This window comes from Protomyctophum bolini, assembly GCF_963924005.1.
Source record: "Protomyctophum bolini genome assembly, chromosome: 3".
Lineage (NCBI taxonomy): Eukaryota > Metazoa > Chordata > Actinopteri > Myctophiformes > Myctophidae > Protomyctophum > Protomyctophum bolini.
In genome coordinates, this window is record NC_137864.1 from 38,322,032 (window position 1) to 38,334,828 (window position 12,797).

Genomic DNA, 12,797 nt, shown 5'->3' on the forward strand with positions numbered 1-12,797 from the left:
CGCTTCGCATCACGTTTACAGTTTGTGGATCTGCTACTTTTGATGCATTTGTGCGACGCTGTAGTATGACCAAGTACGGTGTTGATTTACCAAAACTATTATATACAACAAAAAAATACTTTGGAGATAAGAGGTTTCTGCCCTGACAGCAACGATAAACAGAAAACTGTTTTATAGGATTTATAAGGCATTTTGTAGAAGCAGCCTCGGGTCTTAAATGGGTCAAGAAAACAGCAGAGTAACCAAACGCGTGGCTTTCGTTCCTCTCGTCCTCTCCTTATCTTTTACCGCCATACTTTCCCGCCCCCTCGTCTCCTCGTCTCCTCCTAGTTGAGGTAGACAGACCAGTAGACCAGGTTGAAGAAGAGGAAGGAGAACGGGAAGAGCGCGCGCGCATACAGGTCGATGCGCTTGGCGGCGGCCGGGATGACGGGCTTCGGCGGCGGCGGCTTCTTGTTGGACTTGCTCTGCTTGTTGCCGAGCAGGCCCGTCACCTCCACAGCCTTGCCGTAGCAGTCAAAGTTGGAGAGCTCAAAGTCCCGCGGCAGGGAGCCCACGATGCTGAAGTCGTTGGAGCGAAGGTCCGACTTGGATGTGCACACCTTCTTGCAGCGTGTCTCCACCACCTGGAGGAGACGGGGGACGGGGGACGGGGGGGGAGAGAGAGAGAGAATTTTGAAGACCCCAAAATTGGCTAAACTAATGTTGGCTGCCGTATTTTAATTTTTTATAAAGCCCAACACACACCGGCTCCGTCCGACACGGCGCGACGCGTTGCCCCGCGGCGACGCCTGGAAAATAGAACTGGTTCTATTGGCGCGTCAGGCGAGGCGCCAGCGCACGTCGGACGCCGCCGGTGTGCAATATGTTAATTGAAAATAACGGAGGCGGCTGTTTTGACGCGCTGCGTTCGCAGACGGTGTGGGAGGCCCTTAGGTCATCCAAAGAATTAAGATTGTAACCGCGAGGGAGCGACGATTAAGTAATGATCCGCTAACATCGCTGTTCTGATCAAACACCTCAATCTGAGAAAGGATTCTGAGGAAAAAGGGTTTTAAGATTGCAGTTAACATGGCAGTGGACAAGGGGGAATCATTTCATTGACGGACCACAGCCGAGCGTTACCTTACAACAGAGAAGCTACTAGACGGTATGGTGGCTATCAGCGATCTCAAACTGAATTAATAAACCCCCCGAAAAAGTCGTCAAAAATCGTCTTCGACAGGGAGCCTTTATATGCGAACATTTTCAAACATTTTCTCTCTTCGCCCTTAAACAAAATAGTTAAAATAGTTGACCTGCGGTTTGTAAGTATCAGGTTTATAATGTGATTTGTACATGCTACACGCAGAGTGGCATTCATGCACGCGCACATGCACACACACACAGTATCACACGACAATTGCACTTTGAGTTTAGCTTCTAGGGCTATATCTTGCGCCACCCCTTAACCCAGGGGTGTCAAACTGGTGATCCCTGCCTCAAGCAAAAAAAAAAAGGAAAAAAAAGCTTTATTTTTATTTTTATATATAGCTAAAATATAGGCTAATAAGTAAGGCTGCATGATATATCGAACATGTACCTTCATCAGAGTGGAGAATATAAGTATAAATCAAGTTGAGCAAAGCCACTCTTCTCTGTCCCTCTCTCTAACGGACACAGTTAACGATCGCTTGTTAAGTGCCTGCCAGACAGACAATCAGATGAAATGAAGGCAGGTGTAGAGTAAAGTGTAGACTAGTGAACTGAACATGTTCTCTTTATATCAAGTACTTCATACTTATGAAACTACTTCTCCCCAAATCCAAATGGATTTCATTTTCCATCCTGAATGGCAGTAACTAGCATACAATGAGAACTTAAAATAGTAAAAAATGGCAAATAAGTTTAGGGATAGGGTTAAGGCTTAACCCTATCCCTAAACTTATTTGCCATTTTTTACTATTTTAAAAAACCTTTTAAAATTGTTCAGCTGATCTACAAGCTCACAACGTGTAGATGTAGATCGGCTAGTTGAACTATTTAAAAAAAAAAAAATCAAAATAGTAAAAAATGGCAAATAAGTTTAGGGAGAAGGGATAAGGGTGGCGCAAGATGGAGCCCCTATAGTGCGTTAGAAATAAATAATATTTAATATTACAATAAATGAACAAAATACGTTAAGAATTTGACACAGATTAAAGCAGACGAGGAGTTTGTCATGTCCATTCTTAGCTAACTGGAAATCAAACGCTGTTTCTGGCAAATGTGGTTTGACACATCCGCTGAGCCATAGTCACCAGGGTGTCTCCTCTGTACGTTTTATCATTCTCACCGAGACTCCATCTGACACACACACGCGCACACACACACACACACACACACACACACACACACACACACACACACACACACATACATTCATTCACATACAGTAAATGCATTTCGTGTCAGATCTGAAGTGACATTTTGAAGTCAGTGAATAATAGCACCCTGATAGCAATTAGAGCCATTTTATCAATCACACACTCACACACTCGCACGCACGCATCGCACGCATGTACAGTCACAACTTTGTATTACCATACAGTACTTGTGAGGACATCAGTATTTCAAGATGGTGATTTCATGAATGGCATTTTTTTACCTAAAGTCTAAAAGTCACACAAATCTACACCATTGTTGGCTCGTAGATCGTCACGACACCAAAGCGCAACTAACACATCGGGCATAATGATAACGCTAACACACACACACACACACACACACACACGTAGGCCGGGTTATAGCCAGTGAAGATTTATGGCCCTAGCTCCAGAGAGGCGAGGGGGCGTGCACAGAACAGATTTATACATATTTAGACACTTTTATTATTGATTTCCTGCAGCAATGAATTGCATCTATATTTATGTATACTCTACATGCAAATGTAATACATTATCACCGCTACGGGTGCTACTCTAAGGGTTTCTGTGCAGTGTAATTATAGATGCTATAAGTGACATAATGTGAAACTACTTTTATTTTTTCTTAAAAAGGTAAAGCTCTGCATTCTAATGGTAAACATTGTTGTAGACTTGTAGAGAGTTAGTCATTAACAGCCCAACCCCCCCCCCCCCCAAACTCTTCCACAGCTCTTTCATGAAGAGAAAATACATGTTCAGTTGGGGACAACAATTTCATCCAATCAGGAGAGTGAACCCATTTATCTGCTTCTATTTATAGCATCTCATTTGCTATATTGTCTGCTCTGTTCTTTATGGCATCACTTACAGTAGGCCTGATATTGTCTTTGTCAGGTGAAAACCATGCACATAGCCTACTGTATGTCAAAAGCCAAGCTTTTAGATCTGCTACTTTTGATGCAATGTGATCAAGTAGGGCATTCATTTATGAAAAACAAAAGACAAAAAAAAAGGAACAAATAATTGAGATAACGGGTTCCTTTAAAACGGGTGATATGTAACGTATATTGTCGTTTCAATCGGACGTCAAGTGCTGGATGTCCCAAAACCGCCACCAGCGAGATCCTCCTCCCAGTCACATCTTTCGGCAGTTTATCAATAAACAAATCAAGCAAACAGCCCACAATCTAGGTGTGACCTTTGACTCTGACCTCTCTTTCGATGATCAAGTGACTAACAAGGTCCCACAGTCTTGTTTCGTCCAGCTGAGAATCATTGCCAAAATTAAGTATTGTCCGTCCATAAGATTGAGTGTTTGATTGATTTCCTTTATTGGATGGTCATGGGTCCAAGAGAAGCCCAGCCCATATGCACTTGCAGGACACTTTTCCATTTAAATTAACAAAATTAACCTGCATGAACCTACTGCAAATTGAAAGGCTGGGATTGTCTGCTACTGCAGGCTCTAGAAACAACAGATTGTCTGCTACTCCAGGCTCTAGAAACAACAGAATAATAATAATATTTTTTATTACAGGCACATATTTAAAACAAACAAGAGTTGTGAGCTTGTAGATCGGCTATTTTCACTAGTTTGGGTCCCGTAGAGACATATAATTTCTCTTTGGGTCACAGGCTAAACATTTCTGCATGGAAAGCTCTGTTTTAGATCATGCGGGTCCCATATGAGCCTGTCCACAGTCTTAGATCCTCTGGTAGGGATCTCTTGCTTTGTAAGTACATTTCTGAAAATACACATTAACAGGGATCCAACTTATCCAAAATATTAATATTAAATTAAATATTAATCAAACAAACAGAAAGATTACTTGCTGATGATAGTTCTGACAAAAAAAGGCCTGTGAAGCTATCTATGAAGTATATGAATAAGGTTCTCTCTCTCTCTCTCTCTCTGAAACAGCTCTCAGATTTCACTGCCACTTTCGATCTGATTGATCACACAATTCTTCTAAAAAGAAATTAATCATTATGGCTTCAGTCAGAATTCTATCAATTGGATGAAATCCTATCTGTATGGCAGAAAGCAGTCTGTATGTCAACGGCTCATTTTCCTCACCTCGTTCTACTTCCTGTGGAATTCCACAGGGGTCCTCTATTATATACACAAATGATCTTCCATTAGTACTAACCAACTCAAATGCACACATGTTCGCTGACGACACAACCATCACTGCAGTAGCTGAATCATAAACTCAGTTGCACGAGCACCTGGCGAATGATTTTAAACACGTTGTTAAATGGGTTGAGAATAACAAATTAGTACTGAACACTGATAAAACTAAGAATATGGTCATATGCACCAACATATGAAAAAACGAATAGGTTAGGGCCATGGAACTTATCTTATGGAGGGGTACAGATAAATGAGGTCACAGAAGTCAAACTACTAGGAATTAAAATACAAAACAATTTATCATGGACAGCTCTGCATACCACAGATATCTCTAAAAAGGTAAAGCAAATCGCAGGAATGGTTGGGCGAATTGCAGGACTTCTATCTGAAGAGACGTTGAGGCTAATATCCCGTAGTCTGATTTATAGTCACGTAAACTATTGCTGTGCAGTATGGGGCAACGCAGCTCAGACCGATGAGAAGACTACAGATCACACTAAACAAGGCAGCTATAATGTCTTAAGATGTGGGTATGAAATAGACATGGGTGAACTGCATAACAGAATGGGATGGCCCACAGCACTTGAATGCATAAGAAAACAGTCTCTTGCATTGATTTCTAAAATAAAAACATCTAATAAACCTGTAAACATAAAGAATAAATTAACATTAGTTCGCGAGAAACATAAGGTCAACACAAGATCAAGACCAAAAATAAAAACTAGTATGGGAAGCCGATCTTTTATTTTTAGGGCAGTTAAATTATGGAACTCATCATTATAGCTGGGATTGCTTTTATTGATTCACTATTATGTTGTGATTTCTGTTAAGCTTTGTTCTTTTTTTTAGTTCTAGTTTCTGTGTTGGTATGCGGTCAGGTTTTCAGCTGGCTCAGGGAAGAGGACGACCCTGCCATGCATAGTCCACCATAGATAGGTGAATGAACTATATCTGTCTGTGGGCAGGCATGTGCTGTGCCTGTGTGTGCGGTTGTATGAGTTGACGATTAGAGGTATAGGTATTTTTGTTACACTGTAATATTTGACTCACTGTTGTCGTTTAGCATCAGTGCAATTTGAAATGTACTTTTTGAAATGCAATGTACTATTTTGTAATGTAATATAATGTATTTTGTAATGTTTTAATTTATTTCTGGACTCTTGGAAGATTAGCCGAAAGCTAAAAGAGATCCAAATAAAAATCAAATCAAATCTCTCTCCCTCTCTCTCTGGAGCGGATCATACAGTAACACATGGCTGAAGTGTCCCTTTATGTGTGCCCTGCAGCAGTGATGGATACAGTAAAACCATGGCAAAGCAGTGGAGTGTCCCTTTATGTGTGCCCTGCAGCAGTGATGGATACAGTAAAACCATGGCAAAGCAGTGGAGTGTCCCTTTATGAGTGCCCTGCAGCAGTGATGGATACAGTAAAACCATGGCAAAGCAGTGGAGTGTCCCTTTATGTGTGCACTGCAGCAGTGATGGAGACAGTAAACCATGGTAAGGAAGGGCCAGAGACAGTTTTAATGGGGAGACTGCAGTCCTGCAGCACATGCAGTATCGTCCCTGTTCGGTGGAAACCTTTTCGGGGAATGGAACGAAAATGGTCATGCATCGTGAACATAGCCGATCTACAAGCTGAAGCTACATGCAATTTTCACTGCTTGTGTGCAACACTCTTTGTATGATGACGTTTATGCTTCTTCTCCGCCATATTTAAGATGCACGTTTTTCTTGCTCTATTACAATTATTTGAAGTTACAAGCGTGGCACACATGCCTTAAAGGGTTAGTTCAGATGTTTGGACATAAAGCTGTATTACCATTAATATTGCGGTTGCAAAGGTATTAATTGACTGGCCGAGTCCCGTGCTGAGAGTACTGCTCTGGTTTGGGGGAATGTCAAGTATAGTTCAGAGGGGCACTGGGGGTCACGCATTAAAAATAAATCAATCTACTAAACTAGTGTCTTATATTTTATGGCATATATATTTAACATTCAATATGGCAGCCATGCAGGTATCTCTGCAAATGCAAACAAGGGTTTTTGGATTCCCCATGCTGTGAAGATTCCAAAAGTGTATAGTTTGTCCAAAAAGGTATAGTTTTGCTCCAAAAGTGGATAGTTTTCTTTCCTTCTTTTTTTAACTAAAGTATATTTTTCAACATAGTAAACCTGCATTTCCCTGGCCATCCCATAGGTGGCGCCACTGCAAGTCCCTGCACAATCATTTGGGTCTCTATAGATTTTTGTATTCCCCATGTTCTGAAGATTACAAAAATTTATATTTTTGCTACTCTCCACAAAATTTGAACAAAAACACATAGTGAACCAGACTACCATCACTCCCAATCTTCCGCCGTAGTTTGAAAACCCACCTTTTCAGACTCCATCATGGCCCATAGCACTTACCCCACCCCCTTAGATAGCAATTCTGTAGACTTAGATAGCGTTTGATACAGACTTATAGCATGTTATGTAAACAGCATAAGTGCATTGTATGTAGTCATAGCACGTCATAGTACATAATGTATATCATAGTAGTATAGATGTATAGCTTATTTCATTATAGATATTCCACTGTTACTTTCTTAGCTTACGCATGTTTCATGATAAATGTTTTTATGTGATGTATTCCCCATGCTTTTTGTTCTTGCTAATGTGATGCAAGCTGTTAGTTGCTAATGTAAATCGCTCTGGATTAAGAGCGTCTGCTAAATGCCTAAATTGTAAATTGTAAATTGTACCTGCACGGCACCGACGGCAGTGACATGGATAGGCGTTCCACCCGTCCCGTTGACCGTGTTGTTGGTTTTTTTGGGAGTCTTCTTCCCTTCTTTCTCTCTCAGGGCTTTCTCCTTGGTGGCCATTATGGCTTTCTCCTCCTCGATTCGCTTGGGACTGTTCAACATCACCTGAACGCACACATGACAGAGACACAATGAAGCCTGATTTAGAATTTTGCGTGCCGATAAATAGACCATCCACAAGCTCACCACGAGTCGCATCACATCACGATGGAGGAGCATTAACCCATTTTGGGGCGGGAACCCCTTTTGGTGTTAGCATTATGTTATGCTTTAGCTATTGAAAAATAGCAGATCTACAAGCTCATAGCGCGCCACCGAGTGGCGCGCTATGAGCTTGTAGGTCTGCTATTTTTGAAAAATAAGAACCACTGACATAGAAACATAGCTTTTTCAGAAAACTGTCAGGATGTAGAAGACATTTTTATTTTTTAGTATCTGATCTCAGGTCAAAATGGGTTAATTCTAAACATAATGAGACAATCTACATGCTCACACTGCAGGGATGTCCTGGGTCCCGGGACCCAGGGGTGGTATTTTAGATGAGGGACATTTCATGAGTCGTACTTCAACACCGAGTACGGTACTGAGTACAGTATTGCATCCCAGAACCCCCGGAGGGTGCCATGATTGCGTCCTTTCTCAATTTAGTGAGTCTATGCAGGATGCAGGCTATTTGCATCACTGATACTACGCATTGCAACGCAAGAATAGCGCTTATAACTGGTTAAATAAATATTCAATGTTACTTATATATTCAGTATTCAAGTAGTATACATTTGTCAAAATATTTTACAAATAGCTGATTGCATTGCAACATAGCTTGTGACAAAGTATAAAATAGGGCTTGAGTGGTTCAATTTTGTAATAACAATCTAAATCTATATAAACTGCCTTCTCTGGCTGGTTTAGCAGACAATTTCCAATGGAGTTAGCTGGTTTTGTCAGAAGCCATTTTTAATACTTTCTGTTGGTTCAATATTGTTTTAACCAACACACAGACGTAAAGGCTGTTCAGTAGCACAGATTTATGAAAAAAGCTGCTTTCTGCCGGACAGTGACGATATGGTATGTATGCATGTACATGCTGTACATTGTATGTATGCCTGCATAATGGTATGTATATGGTATGTGTGCATGTACGTATGTGTTGTCTCACCTGGACGACAGCATACTCCACCAGTGATGAGAAGCCATACAGCAGACAGGCGATGAGCCAGATGTCGATGGCTTTCACGTAGGACACCTTGGGAAGGTCTGCGGCCAGCGTCATGCTCTCACTGGACAGCGACAGCACTGACAAGATACCTAACACGCACGCACACACACACACACACACACACACACACACACACACACACACACACACACACACACACACACACACACACACATTTTCAATTTCACACACAACCCTAATTTCACATTAGCAAGTCTATTATTCTAGTAATAGCAAGTCTATTCTTTTTATTTTGTTTTTCTCACAAATGAATGCTCTATTCCTAACAGTGCCCCGGAAAAGCAGCAAAAGCATATCAGACCTACAAGCTCACAATGCATTGGGACACAATGCGTTGTGAGCTTGTGCATCTGCTATGCTTGGCAATTTGACCTATAACGAGATGCCCAAAATGGATTTACCAGGTTGAAATTATCTACAGTAAGTGTGTGTGTGTGTGTGTGTGTTCTATAAATATTGAACCAATGAAAAGTATTAACAAGAGCTTGTGACTAACTACTGTAATAACGGCATTGAATCCATTGGAATGGTTTTTGACATATGGTGACAGTGACAGTATCCCACTTTACACAAGTGCATGTACTTACTGTACTATTAGTACAGTATAGCCTAGTATAGCCTTTACTATAGCCTATATTCTACTCCACACAAATATACTACTTTTCACTCCACTACCATTATTTTAAAACTTGAATTACTAGTAGTTACTTTGTAGATTTTGACTATTGTTCCAAAACAATAACTATAACAATAACTACTTCAGCCCCACTTAAACTTTGGCCATTTGAAAATAGCAGATCTACAAGCTTGCAATGTGTTGCGATGCGAAGCGTTGTGAGCCTGTAGATGTGCTGGCTATTTTCTAAATAAATTGTAGACATATGAGGCTCCATTTTCGTCACCGCTAAACCCCTTATCCCTAAACTTCTTTGCCTTTTTGAATAGTTAAAATGGCCAGTCTACAAGCTCACAACGTGTCAATGTAGTTTGGCAAGTTGAACTATTCAAAAATGTTTTTCAAAATAGTAAAAAAAAAAAGGCAAAGAATTTTAGGGATAAGGGGTTTAGCGGTGACGAAAATGTAGCCCTTGATACCTTGAAACGGGACAGTCTGCATAATGAGTACGTTTACTTTTGGTACTTTAATATTTTGATACCAATAAATGAGGAATTGGTCCTCACTAATGTTCATTATACGATGGCACAGTTTTTGGCTGTGGACAGTTCACAAACCTGACACCATCGATTGGGATTCCAAGCTAATAGAAACTACAGTCCTTCTCTTCCTGGAACGTTTCAGCATGCTGAAACGTCAGAATTCATCCCAAGTCTGACGTCATTTTGCATGTCCTATACCTTGGTCGTGGTTTTTAATATCACGTCAAATAGGAACTGTAATCCAAAACTAACCCATTTTGGGAGGGAACCCCTTTTGGTGTTAGCATTATGTTATGCTTTAGCTATTGAAAAATAGCAGATCTACAAGCTCATAGTACGAGTGGCGCGCTACGAGCTTGTAGGTCTGCTATTTTTTTTAAATCGAAGAACGACTGACATAGAAACATAGCTTTTTCAGAAAACTGTCAGGATGTAGAAAACATTTTTATAATCTGATCTCAGGTCAAAATGGGATAAACACACGATCCTGGCGACAAATATATTATTATATTAGCGGTATATTGTTTAGTATTCATTATCCTGTGTTACTAGTTTCAGTTTGAGAGCTGAGATCAAGGGCCGTATGCAGGGAGTTTAGGTTGGCAGGTCACAGCCACCAGCTTCAGTGGCCTCTTTATTTTATAGCTGCCGAAGGGAAGATACGTTTTAGCACTAACAAGCTAGGAGAAGAGATGTAATATTGTTTTGTTTTAGCCAATTATTACGTCAGGCAAGAGCAGCTCACTTTGCGCCTTATTAGAACAATCTGATGTGGGAATGTTACAGCGCTGTGAATAAATCTTTCTACTACCAGCACAGTCAAGGTTTATCTGATCTTTTGAGAGTTTCAATTTCACTACACTTAAGACAGGAATCCATAAATTAAGCAAGGATTTCCACGTCATGTTACACTCATATGGATATGAACAATCAACTGACGGCTAGAAAACCCTAATGTTACTACAGCCAAATTATTTACATTTTCGCCAGAAACAGACTGTATCCAATATATAAACTATACAGAGCCCCCTCCCTGACAATATCGCTGAGACAGTTTGTTTATTATTTTTTGACCACAATTCCTTACAGTATGAGACAATAAATGATAAGATGAGCTAGTGTTGTTCTCCGTAGAGAAATTACTTCGGTAAAGGACTTCGGTACTCTGTTGTTCTTGCATTAATACTGTACAAAATAAATAAAAACGAGTTTGAAATTGTCACAATGTATCGTGACTCGTGATGCAACGCATTGTGAGCTTGTAGGTCAGCACTTTTCAAATGGCTGAAATGTGTATAGGTTGAAGTGATTAATGTATGTTTCGTAAAAGTAACTAGTGACTAAGTGACTAAGATTTCAAATAAATGTAGTGGAGTAAAAGTACATTTGGATCTGATATTTAGTGGAGTAGAAGTATTAGAAATTGGAGTAAAGTACGATTAAATGTACAATACTTGGTTAATTTACACCACTGATGAATGATGATGATGATACTCACTGAGACCTGGATGGAGGGATGATGTGTCAGAGGTAAAGATGGATGGATAGATGGATAGAAGGATGGATGGATGGAGTAGAACCTGATGCCTGATGGAGGGAACATGTACAACATCCATTCACACTGCTGCTGCTGAACTAATATTTCACGCGGCAGCAACATTTTCATCAGGTGGAGCGAGATCAATTCGTGGCGGTGACGACTCGCCACGACGTATTTTTTTACGCCATGACGTATTCTTCATTATCCGCCATGGCAGAACAAAATCCGCCGTGGCGAGTACAGAATCCGCCATGGCGACGACTCGCCACGACCTATTTTTTTACGCCATGACGTATTCTTCATTATCCGCCGTGGCGAGTACAGAATCCGCCATTGTTTATTTTTTTTTTGCGTGCCGTGGTGCAGGTTTTATTGTCCTAGTAATACTATTCTCGGAATTATTTCATCCTCTTGTAGCGTAACGGTTAGCGCTCTCGCCCCTATAGTCAAGGCACTGTGCCGGGCCAGGTTCGATTCAGGCAAAAAACAAACTTTTTTTTTTTAAAGTTATTTTTTTACCCGTACATACAGTGTGTGTGCGTGCGTATACAGTGTGCGTGCGTGTATGCGTGCGTGCGTATACAGTGTGTGTGTGTGTGTGTGTGTGCGTGCGTGCTTCATCGTATTTATTATTATTATTATTATTATTATTAATATGCAGGTAATAATAATAAATACGATGAAGCACGCACGCACGCATATACAGTGTGTGTGCGTGCGTGCGTATACAGTGTGCGTGCGTGTATGCGTGCGTATACAGTGTGTGCGTGCGTGCGTGCGTGCGTGCTTCATCGTATTTATTATTATTACCTGCATATTAATAATAATAATAATAATAATAAATACGATGAAGCACGCACGCACACACACTGTATACGCACGCACGCATACACGCACGCACACTGTATACGCACGCACGCACACACACTGTATGTACGGGTAAAAAAATAACTTTAAAAAAAAAAAGTTTGTTTTTTGCCTGAATCGAACCTGGCCCGGCACAGTGCCTTGACTATAGGGGCGAGAGCGCTAACCGTTACGCTACAAGAGGATGAAATAATTCCGAGAATAGTATTACTAGGACAATAAAACCTGCACCACGGCACGCAAAAAAAAAATAAACAATGGCGGATTCTGTACTCGCCACGGCGGATAATGAAGAATACGTCATGGCGTAAAAAAATACGTCGTGGCGAGTCGTCACCGCCACGAATTAATCTCGCTGTCTCTCAAAGACACCTGGAAACATTTTGTACCAGGGACAACCCGGACTAAATTTTTTAGGTTTTAGATGCGTGTGTTGGTTCAAATAAATATTGACCCAATGGAAAGTATTAAAAAGTGCTTAGGCGAAAACCTCCTAACTCCCTTGGATCCTCAAACTATCTTCCAAACCAGCTAACTCCACCCGTTTAGCCATCTTTTTTCTTTTTTAATACATCTGTGCTATCGTATACCAAAATCTGTTTTAATTGAAAAAAATAAAATAAAATGCTTCTCAAGTCAATGCGATAAAACATGCAATTAATTGCAAA

The 12,797-nt window shown here is 40.7% G+C and overlaps 1 protein-coding gene across 1 annotated transcript in view; it reads right to left on the reverse strand.

Moving 5' to 3' along the window:
- Nucleotides 1-326: 326 nt before the first annotated feature.
- LOC308312411 (glycine receptor subunit beta-like) overlaps nt 327-12,797 on the reverse strand; it is a gene marked incomplete at both ends in the record, with an annotated part of 66,202 nt that continues 53,731 nt past the window's right edge. Inside the window, 3 exons of the mRNA XM_080759017.1 lie at nt 327-626; nt 7,265-7,432; nt 8,484-8,632. Of these exons, the coding sequence (XP_080615143.1) occupies nt 327-626; nt 7,265-7,432; nt 8,484-8,632 (617 nt within the window). The remainder of the gene's footprint in view (nt 627-7,264; nt 7,433-8,483; nt 8,633-12,797) is intronic.